At 52.6% G+C, this 11,206-nt stretch overlaps 2 protein-coding genes across 2 annotated transcripts; both read left to right on the forward strand.

Annotated features, from left to right (window-relative positions):
• Positions 1-3,581: 3,581 nt before the first annotated feature.
• Positions 3,582-4,533, forward strand: Ffar1 (free fatty acid receptor 1). Its single transcript, XM_051207307.1, is given in 2 exon segments — positions 3,582-4,477; positions 4,479-4,533. Coding segments are annotated over 2 exon segments (894 nt in total). The 5' UTR covers positions 3,582-3,608; the 3' UTR covers positions 4,504-4,533.
• A 4,167-nt stretch (positions 4,534-8,700) lies between these two features.
• LOC127238649 (free fatty acid receptor 3) lies at positions 8,701-9,679 on the forward strand. The gene has a single exon (XM_051207305.1). It carries the CDS (start codon positions 8,707-8,709, stop codon positions 9,664-9,666), a length of 960 nt encoding a protein of 319 aa, XP_051063262.1. The 5' UTR covers positions 8,701-8,706; the 3' UTR covers positions 9,667-9,679.
• The last annotated feature ends 1,527 nt before the right edge of the window (positions 9,680-11,206 follow it).

Raw genomic sequence — 11,206 nt, forward strand, 5'->3', positions numbered from 1 at the left:
ACCTCTGAGTCACACCCCAGCCCCTCAACCAACCACAGAGGCAAGGAACACACAACTCCCAGCACCCCGGAGGGTCCCCCAAAGGGTTCCATTCCTTTCCTTTGTCCCTACTCATCCTTCCCAGTGCCAGAGCACAGCACTCATTCCCTCCTTTTGTCCCCAAATGTATTTCCTGTGAGCACCATTAACTTCTTTGGGACCAGCAGGACTTTAAATGCCGTTTAAACAGAGAGCTGAGGAGATGACACAGTGGTCACAGTCACCTGCCTCCAAACCTGATAACGAGTTTGATCCGCAGGACCCACATGGTAAAAGGAGAGAACTGACTGCTACATACTCACTATGTCCCCTACACACATGCACACATGTGCTCACGTGTGAGCACACACACACACACACACACACACACACACACAGATGTGAATAAATATTTGGGGAACTGGAGTTGTATCTCAGCAATTAAGAATATTTGATGCTTTTCAGAACCTTTTCTCCAGGTGCCCCCCAATCTTTACATTTAAATAAATAAAACACTGTTTAAGCGAGAGAGAGGTTTTAGGAGTTTTTATACCCACAGTGAAGTCCAGCAATGTTCAACTACTAATAAACTAACAAGCATTCAGTGAATTCAAATTTGCCATTTTGGGGGTGGAAACTTGGCTCAGTGGCTAGTGCTTGCCTTGTATGCACGAATCCCAGGCTTCTATGCCCAACACTATACAAGCAGGGCTTGGTGTTGCCGCGGGAAGTCTTAGCATGAAGGAGGTAGGAAGTGTAGCATCAGGATTTCAAGGTCATGCTCCACTACACAGCAAGTCTGACACCAGCCTGGGCTGCTTGAGGCCTCACCTCAAAATACAAAACAACAACAATAAAACAGAAACCCACATCTGGCAGAGTCCCTTGTTGGGGTGCAAGAATTGTAACATGAGAACCAGTCTCATGAGGCTGTCAGTCAAGCCTGGGGTCTCCAAAGACCTCCAAGGGCAAAGCCTTCTCGAAGGAGCAGAAGGCAGCCCTGAGGCTGACAAGGTCAGGATTCGGCTTCCTGGCAACCACCAGGTACCTGCTTATCCTGTCCCCAAGCCCAGCTGCTGATACAAAGCTCCTTCATGACCCATTGACCACAAGATGTGGATGTCAACAGCTTTGCTGAGGCGTGAAGAACAGGTGGCCAGGAAGCCCAGAGGCCTAGACTCCAGAACACTACGGCCTTCCACCTTAGCATAGGCAATTCTCCCCGGACCCGAGCACCTTGAGGGACGCCATGCACTAGGCAAGACAGACCTTGGCACTCATGAGGCTAGCCTTTAGCAGAGATAGCAGACATGGGTTACACAGCCAGAGGAACCCTGAATGACCTGGCCACCAAGCAAACTGCTTGGGGAAGATATTACAGACCTTCAGAGAAAATGTCACTGCATAGGATTTAGACCAGAACTGCCAGCTGTGTATGTAGGTGAAACAGAAATTAAAAAGAAATTAATGGGTTTAGGGATGGAAACCAAGGACTTGTATAAGCCAGGCAAACACTGAGCCACATCCCAGACCATCACTGGGGGATTCTAGGCAAGTGGTACACCACAGAGCCATATTTCCAGCCCTTCATCGGTTTTTATTTTGAGACAGTGTCTTAGGCTGAACTTGAACTCTGTAGACTCAGGTTGGTCTTGAACGTGTGGTCCTCCTACTTCTAGAACAGCTGGAATTACAGGTTGCAACCTCAGGCTTAGGCCACTGAGTGATTCTTTTACTGTCAATCCATGAATGACAGCATGAATCTACTTTGGTGACTGAAGTCTTTACAATGCCTGTTGTTGTTGTTGTTACCTAGGAGTGAGTTGATAAAGCAAGGGACCTGCCCACGAGCTCATCTGCTCCAGCCCACGGGTCAGTCGGGGACCCTGAGGGAGGGGGTGAGAATGAGTGGACAAGAGACTTGAGGGATGGAGACAAGACAGTGTTCTGATCAAATCTCGTTTATTGAATATAACCACAGGGTTTAAGTAGTGGAGAAATGAGGGGATGGGCCAAAGGGAGGATGTGGGGGATGTGAGGGAGGCAGAGTGTCCTTCCAAGCAGGATGCAGGTGATCTGTTATAAGATAAGTTGCTATACGATAAGCCTGCAGCTGGGATAAGGCTGCGTCAAAAGCTTACAGAAAACAGTCATAGGGGAATGGAAAATTACCAGTATGTTAGTATCTAAGAGAGTAGTAGGAAAGATGGCTGTTAAGATGCTAACTTTGCTCTGGGGTTCCCCACACTCATCCAGCACTGGAGTGGATCCAGCTTCCCATGGATTCGTACAGGCAGCGAACGGGTCAGGAGGGCACAATGCTGTGCCCCGTGAACCCTGCCTCTTTAAGGTCTGCAGCCAAGCCAGTCATACTGCCATCCTCCCTCTGTGCACCCTCATCTCCTGCAGACCAGCAAAGAATGCTCCATCAGCTGCTCATCCAGGCTGCTATTACCTCCTGCTAATGGCCACCCCGCCCTCCTCTCCCTTCCAGCTCACTGCCCATCCTGGGCATCACCTAATAGCCCTGCAAGGGGACTTCTGAGCCTCAGAGGCATCCGGCAGCACCAGGAGGTGAGTCCCATTTTCGAAGACTCCTATCTTCCCTGGGTTCCTGTTCCTGAGGATGTTCCTGAGATGTAACATACTGATGGGAACTGGTTTGTCTTTGGGCTGCTGTGTCCCCTTACCATCCCCTTTGTCTGATCCTCCCTGCCTGATGTAGCTAGCATCCAACCGATCCCGATCTCTCTCTGTGTGTGTGTGTGTGTGTGTGTGTGTGTGTGTGTGTGTGCACGCGCGCGCACAGTATGTTTCTAGCTCTCTCTCGCGCTCTCTGAAACAGGGCCTCCCTATGTATCCCTGGCTGTCCTGGAACTCCATATATAGACCAGGCCAGCCTCAAACTCACAGAGATCTTCCTGCTTCTGCTGGGATTAAAGATGTATGCCCCCACTCCTGGTTTTTCTCTTTAAAAAAAAAATGTGTATATGTGTAGAGAAGCTAAAGAAGTTATTGTAACTGGGGTTACAGATGTCTGTGAGGCGACGGATAGGGCTGCTAGGATTCCCTTCTTGGGTCTCCTGGAAGCCGCATTTGCTCCGATCTGTTGAGCCATTCTTCCAAACCCTGATTTCTCCGATGAAGGATCTTTCCTATTGAGGGGATACGGCAACTGTGGCCATGGAGTAAGGGACAGGAAGTGAACTAAGGGGTCTCTGACATGCATGCAGCCAGGTTCTGACCTCCCTCTGCCCCCCTCTCTCCCTAGAGTCTACGGGAGCAGAGGTCGCCTCCGCTCTGGAACCTTCTATCTCTTCCTGTTACACCGACTTGTCAATCCCACCCTAAGAGGCGGTAGTGTGGAGGGGACGGCTGGAGACTGAGAGGACTTCTCCCGGCTCTGTGGCTCTCCCTCCATCAGCCATCTCTTCCTGGGGGCCTCGGCATCCTCGGTGATGCTAGGACTGGCTTCTGGGGCTCTGGGAACTAGGGAGACCAGCGTGGGACTCGAGCACCCTTTTCCCTCTGCTGATGAACCAGAGCTCACCCATCCGGCCCCAGCAGCCAGCACCCACCCATCCGGCCCCATGACCCTGCCTCCACAGCTCTCCTTCGCCCTCTACGTGTCCGCCTTCGCACTGGGCTTCCCGCTGAACCTGCTGGCCATCCGAGGTGCCGTGGCCCACGCGAGACTGCGACTCACCCCCAGCCTGGTCTATACACTCCACCTGGGCTGCTCTGACCTCCTCCTGGCCATCACGCTACCCCTGAAGGCTGTGGAGGCCCTGGCTTCTGGGGCCTGGCCCCTGCCACTCCCTTTCTGCCCTGTCTTTGTCCTGGCCCACTTTGCCCCGCTCTATGCAGGTGGAGGCTTCCTGGCGGCTCTCAGTGCCGGACGCTACTTGGGGGCTGCCTTCCCCTTCGGGTACCAAGCCATTCGGAGGCCCCGTTATTCCTGGGGCGTGTGTGTGGCTATATGGGCCCTTGTCCTCTGCCACATGGGACTGGTCCTTGGTTTGGAGGCTCCTGGAGGGTGGCTGAACAACGCCACCAGTTCCCTGGGAATCAACATACCTGTGAATGGTTCCCCAGTCTGCCTGGAAGCCTGGGATCCCAACTCCGCCCGCCCTGCCCGCCTCAGTTTCTCCATCCTGCTCTTCTTTCTGCCCTTGGTCATCACCGCCTTCTGCTATGTGGGCTGCCTCCGGGCCCTGGCCCACTCAGGCCTGAGCCACAAACGGAAAGTCAGGGCAGCTTGGGTGGCTGGAGGGGCCCTTCTCACACTCCTGCTCTGCTTGGGGCCCTACAATGCCTCCAATGTGGCTAGTTTCGTAAACCCGGACCTAGGCGGATCCTGGAGGAAGTTGGGGCTCATCACAGGGGCCTGGAGTGTGGTGCTCAACCCATTGGTCACTGGCTACTTGGGAGCAGGTCCTGGCCGAGGGACAGTATGTATGGCAAGGAGGAACAATTCAGAAGTAGCAGCCACCTCTGGAGTCAAGGGGCACTGAAGAGATGTGGATGACTTTGCCAGACCCCCCAAGAAGGCTGCTCCACCTCAACCCGGGAGCAGCCATCACAGAGACCGTTCATGGAAAGGGCTGTACCTGGAGAAGACAGTGTCCTTGTACAAAGAAGAGAGCAGAGGTCAAGAGCTGGGGAGCAGGGACAGTATACCTGCCCGATACATCCCAGCTTGCCTCCTAACTGCTTCTGACCCTTATGTCCTAACTGCCTGCCTGCCATAGGCTGTCCGCAGCCCTGCACCCTGGAGATGAGGAAGAGGCTTATTTCTGATCAGGAGAAACCCCACTATAGTGACCCAGTTTTAGAGTGTTTCCCTGGAACAATTTCTGAGAGAAGAAACTTTTCCATTTCTGAAGAACGAGGCACCACCATGATCCTGCCATACCCCTTTGAACCCACTAGAGGGCAGCATTCTAGTCGACCGCATAAAGCAGGCTGGAGAGCAGACAGAGCTTTGCAGACAGCAGAGACAGCTTCTAACCGTGGGCGTGTCTCCTCGCTTCATCCTCATAGAGCCCTTCCGAGTAGAGTAGCCCCACCTCTGGGTCCGCTCGTGCTGGTGTGTGTGTGTGTGTGTGTGTGTGTGTGTGTGTGTGTGTGTGTGTGTGTGTGTTACTGGAGATAGAACCCAGAGCCTTTAACCTGCTAGGCAAGTGCTCTACGGCTGAGCTATGTCCCCAGCTACCAACCCCCTTCTGTTTTAACAGAGTTCAGGCATGGTAGTAGCCAAGCTGGTCTTGAACTCCTGACCTTTGAGGAGGCCTCTGATTTCCCCTGCCTTAACCAACAGAGAAACTGAGGCTGTTGGCACAGGCTACAGCTGCCCAACTCACACAATCTGTTGATTCAGCCAGGTGCCTGCTGTTTCAGATGGGCAGGTTTGTAACAGACACAGTGCCCAGCAGAGGGAGCCAACACCAACCAGATTCTGTGTCCGGTTTGCCATGCATGGGCAACCTCTCTATTCTGGTTTGAGCAAACAGCACCTCCAGAAGCTCTGTGGTGCAAGAAACCTTGTGGTATCAGCTGTATTGGTGTCATTTGGAGAAGGAGAAGAGGCACAGCCCACCCTACAAGAGGGAGGGCAGAGGAGAGTAGCCATGAAGGAGACAGGCTCTTGGGCGTCTCTGATGAGGCCAGGTGTCAGAACCAAGCTTATTCGTCTCATGACAGTAAAGCCTCCAATGAGTGATAGCATAGTGGCCAGAGTGCTTGGAGTGGCTCATACAAATTGTCTCTTTGGGCAAGTAGATCTCTGGATGTTCAAAACCCTCCTGGTCTACATAGTGAGGGTTAAAGCTAGGGCTATAGAGTGATTACCCCCCCCCAAAAAAAACCAGAGGTCTTAAATGTGTTTGAATGTAAGGGTTTCTGAACAATAGATCCACTGCATAGAGAAGAGACCTGCACATAGTAGGTGCTCAGCAAACATTTGTCAATGGATAGATACTCCTGGTCTCTTGCCAAAGAAAATTCAGTGCCACTTATTTGGTAACTATATCAAAGTGGATGCTGGCCAGTTCTCCCAGCATCCCTCAGTACCTGTAGCTCCTTCCAGCACTCCTCACCCAGCCCCTACCCTAAACAAACCTCTTGCTCCCAGGGACTGAGCGTCTGTATCCCTTCCCCCACCCTGATCCCCGTGTAACGGCCATTTTGGCTCTTGGTTAGCAGCTCCCCTCTCCCCCACCAGCACCCTGCTCCTCTGGTGGTCCCGGTTAGTCTGCCAGCCATGTTCAGCCCGGACTCTCCTGTCTGCCTGCTTTCTCCCTCATCTCTACAATAAAAATCTTCGCCATACTTTAGGAGTAGTCACATCCTCCTCCTTTTACTTCATTTTTTCCATTTACCATGCAAGCCAGGAATAGACGTGGCCCCTGGGCAGGGGGACTCGTGAGAATTTTAGTGAACGTCCATAGTGCTTAGAACCTCCGTTCCCACTGCCTTAGAGCACCTGTTGGGGGTGGAGCCCATTGCCCTAGTTACCTGGGCTTCCTTCCACTCAGGGGCCAATCCACTCCCTTCCCTGGGCCCATGAGGCCTGCTCTATCTGACCCAGGCTGGCATCCTCTCCCAGGTCCATCACCCCCACTCCCAACCAGATCATGCATCTCCCCCAGGGGATGGAGCTTCCTTTTTAGTAGTGATGTCTTTATTTAGTCTCTCACTACATGCAAGCCCGGAAGCAATAAAAACTGCTTGGCTCACAGTAGCACGGTTAACAACTTAACCAAGACCTAACTCACACATTCTAAGTGCACAAGCCAGTTTTCAAAAGTAACTGCACAGGGCTGGACCCTGTTTTCAGTACCCCAGGAAGATCCCTTCATTCATTTACAGTGTATCTCCATGCCTCCTCCTACCTCTCACCCTTGGTACCTAATCGGTAATCTACTTTCTGTCTTAAAACATTTGCCTCTTCTGAACATTTCATGCAAATGGAATCACGCAAAACAGAGCCTGACTTGCTTTACTTAGCCTAGGTGCTAGGGTTCATCCATGTGGTATGTTATGCGATTACCTGTCTGTCTGTTAAGGGAGCATGGCCTGATATTTTCACTGTGAGCCATGGTCGCTAGGGCCATGTTGAAGATGGTCTGGGAGCCAGTGTTTTGTGAACACGCCTGCGTTTCTGTCTCTTCAACAAATGCTCACAACGGAATTATTGGTATTGTGTAAATGCATGTTTACGTTTTTAGAGAAACCACTAACTTTCTTTCCAAAGTGGCTACCCCGTGGTGCCCTCTCCTAGGCCATCAACCAAGGCTTTGGGGTCTCTTCGTCTCTGCCAGCACCCGGTTCTGTCTGGTGTTGTGCTACAGACATTCTGGTGGGGTGGGTGTTGGTTTCCTGCTCTGCTCCATAAATATTTGGGGGAAGAGGTGTGATCTCTCCCAGGATGAACATAGCCAGGTGTGAAACACTATACACACACACCTGCCACCGCTTGGCCTGGCTGGCCAGCCGTGACACCTAACAAGAAGGCGGACCCTGAGAGTCACGTCCCTGCCACAAACAAAAAGGTGCCCTGAGGGCCTGTGGTGGGTTATGCTCCCACCAAGAGGTAACTGTGATTCTCAGAGCCTCCGCCGCCACTGCCGCCACCACCATCACCCCAGATCCTTGCCTGCACCACAAGTACCATGGCAGGGACAGACAGGCTCTATTCTATGTGTTTAGCATGTTACATTGTGTTTGAGACAGGGCTTCATTTAGCCCAGGTTGGCCTCAAACTGTTTGTAGCTGATGATGACCTTGAACTCCTGATCCTCTTGATTCTTCCTCTTAACTTCTGGGATTACAGGCATGCACCACCACTCCTGCTTTGTGTGCTGGGGCTCGAACTCAGAGCTTCATACATGACAGGCAAGTGCTCTAGCAACCGAGCAAGTGCTCCTACTGCTGAGCTACATAGCTGGTCAAATGTGCATGTTTTAACCTGTGAAGTTGTATTGTTACCTCTGTTTTATAGGATGGGAGACACAGAGTTGTACTCATTTGTCCCCTGAGTCACAGAGGTAGCAAAAAACAGAGGTGGCTGAAGAGCTCAGCCCTCGGTCTGTGCATCCTGTCTCCCACTCTGATGAGCACTAGATATGCGTGTTCTAAAGAGAAGCATGCTGAAATCCAAGTGAAGATAAAGTCAAAGGAGGGGAAAGGAAAGGAAGGCTGAGACTATGTGCAGAGACAGACAACCTTGGAATTTCTTCTTCTTTTTTTTTTTTTTTTTTTTTTTTTTTTTTTGCATATGGACACAGCCCAGATAGCCGAGCTCAAAGCATCTTTTGTGTGTTGTTCTGCAATGGGTGACGTCATAGGCACCACCGAGTCTTCATCATTGCTGGTGCACAACGAGCTCACTGCCCTAGTGCTGAAGGAGCCTGGGAGGTGCTGGGCGGCGGAGCTCCGGTTTTCCAATAAGCCGGTGAGTGTGGGGCTGGAGGATGCACACGGAGGGTGATGTCTGCACTGGGTGGGGGGACAGGAAAGGCAGGAAGGCAGAGAGGATGGCCCTGCAGGGGTGAGTGCATGGGGTTAGACGGTGGTGGCGACACCCCTGCCTGATGGGCGAGAGTCTCCTGGTGGGGGAACAGAAGACTCCCCAGCTCCCCACGCTATCTCCCTATTCACACCTCTGTCTCACTAGCATCAGTGGCCATGGGGGAGAGCGTCTCTCCCGGCAATCACTGGCTTTTCTTTTCCGTGTACCTGTTGGTCTTCCTCGTGGGACTCCCCCTCAACGTGATGGCCCTGGTGGTCTTCGTGGGCAAGCTGCGCCGCCGCCCTGTGGCCGTGGACTTACTTTTGCTAAACCTGACCCTTTCGGACCTGCTCCTGCTACTGTTCCTGCCTTTTCGCATGGTGGAGGCAGCCTGTGGCATGAGGTGGCTCCTGCCCTTCATCCTCTGCCCCCTCTCGGGGTTTCTTTTCTTCACTACCATCTATCTCACCTCCCTCTTCCTGACCGCTGTGAGCATCGAACGTTTTCTGAGCGTGGCCTACCCACTGTGGTACAAGACCCGGCCACGGCTGGCCCAGGCTGGTCTGGTCAGCGGCATCTGCTGGTTCCTGGCGTCGGCTCACTGTAGTGTGGTTTATGTCACTGAGTACTGGGGAAATGCCACCTACAGCCAGGGGACCAATGGAACCTGCTACCTGGAATTCCGGGAGGACCAGCTGGCTGTGCTCCTGCCTGTGCGACTAGAGATGGCTGTGGTCCTTTTTATGGTACCCCTGTGCATCACGAGTTACTGCTACAGCCGTCTGGTATGGATTCTCAGCCGGGGAGCCAGCCGCCGGCGGCGCAAGAGGGTGATGGGCCTTCTAGCAGCCACACTGCTCATCTTCTTTGTCTGCTTCGGCCCCTACAATATGTCCCACGTGGTGGGCTATGTCCGGGGTGAGAGTCCGACCTGGAGGAGCTACGTGCTCCTCCTCAGCACCCTTAACTCTTGCATCGACCCTCTCGTCTTCTACTTCTCATCCTCCAAGTTCCAAGCCGACTTTCAGCAGCTCCTGGGGAGGCTGAGCAGAGGTTGTGTGCCTTGGACTCAGGAAGTCAGCTTGGAGCTGAAGGCAAAGAATGGAGAAGAGCTGACCAAGGAGTGTCCGAGCTAGAGAAGAGGCTGGGCCAGAGGAGGGGTGTGGAACCATTGGCCCAGAGCCCTGGCTGGCAGCAGGGTCTCCCGGAGCAGGAAGAAGTAGGCAGGTGTGCCGGCAGGGTACTCATTCCCTAGCTCAGCATAGACGAGACTCCTGGGACAGGCTGGAGACGCAGCTGTCACTTAGCTTTCCCTGGACGTATGCACATTCTCCCTCCCAAGCTCTCCTGTGCCCTGGATTCCATTCTGGGGCATTGTGATGGTGACAGACTTCTCCAACAGAAAGAGCAGAACCTCTGCTTCAGTGCCCCCCTGGGGGGGGATGCGGTGGGGGTGGGGTGGGGAGGTAGGGGAGGCTTCCTAGGGCTGGCGCTGAGCTGGAGACCAGGGACATGGGCGGGGGGGGGGGGGAGTAGGGGGGAGAAAACCACTGACTCCTGGCTCTTCAGAGTAGGGGAGCCAGGGTTCCGCGAGTGAGGGCACAGCCTGCCCTTGTGAAGGTTTTCCAGAGCGTTGGCACAGCTCCATAAATACTGACCTTCGACGGCACTTATGAACAACGGTAGCAAAGAGAAAAACTATCCAAATAAATTCCGCACTAGCAAAAGAAAATGGTGTTTCCATATCGTCTTGGTTTCCCCGGGTAGTGTAGGTGGTAGATGGAAGGAATACTCGCTCACACTGAAGGGGTGGGACTGGACAAAATGCCCAGGCACCTGCAGAGGATGGGGCTGGAGGAATAAAGCCAACAGCAATGTTCTCTTTAAGTTTTTTTATTTAGGGCTGGGGATGAAGCTCTGCTGGAAGAGTGCTTACCTATCATATCAGGCAAGCACAAGCCCTATTTTCCTCCCCCCCCCCAATCTGGTTGTGTCCATCTGTAACCTCAGCAGTAGGGAAGGGTGGCCGGAAGCTCAGAGGTTCAGGGTCATCCACAGCTACCAGCCTGGGTACCAGAAACCCCATCTCAAAAAAATCAAGAAGCAGCTGAGGACCCGGAGAAATTCCTGACTTGAACTGGGTGGATTTCAGCATGATGTAAAGCGCAGGTCATGGGGGTTGCACAAGAAGCAAGATCTGTTTTGTATGAACAAAACTCAGTCTTGTTTGTGACGTTCCTAGAAAACTTTAGGTTTATGCCTGGGAGCGGAGCTAGGTCACATGACTCAGGTCTCACACGTGGGCTCACGGCTGTTTTGACGTTTTTGTTTTGTTTTGTTTTGTTTTTCAAGACAGGGTTCTCTGTGTAGCTCTGGCTGTCCTGGAACTCACTCTGTAGACCGGGTCAGCCTTGAACTCACTGAGATTTGCATGCTTCTGCCACTTGAGTGCTGGGATTAAAGGCGTGCACCACCCCCAACCCTATCACTTTTGTTTTTTCTAAGACAGAATCTCTCTTTGTAGCCCAGGCCAGCCTTAAACTCTCCACCTTACTTAAACCAGTCACTCGAATGTCAGGATGACAGACATGAGCTCCTGGCAATCTTAAAAAAAAAAAATAAAAAAATAAAAATATCCCATGCACGTTGTGATCTCGGATGTCCTGGAAACAAGAC

Source organism: Phodopus roborovskii, unplaced genomic scaffold (assembly GCF_943737965.1).
Source record: "Phodopus roborovskii unplaced genomic scaffold, PHOROB, whole genome shotgun sequence".
Classification (NCBI taxonomy): Eukaryota; Metazoa; Chordata; class Mammalia; order Rodentia; family Cricetidae; genus Phodopus; species Phodopus roborovskii.

Bases quoted from the DNA above. Each gene is read 5' to 3' on its own strand.
- LOC127238649 (XM_051207305.1), top strand. From the start codon at position 8,707: ATGGGGGAGAGCGTCTCTCCCGGCAATCACTGGCTTTTCTTTTCCGTG.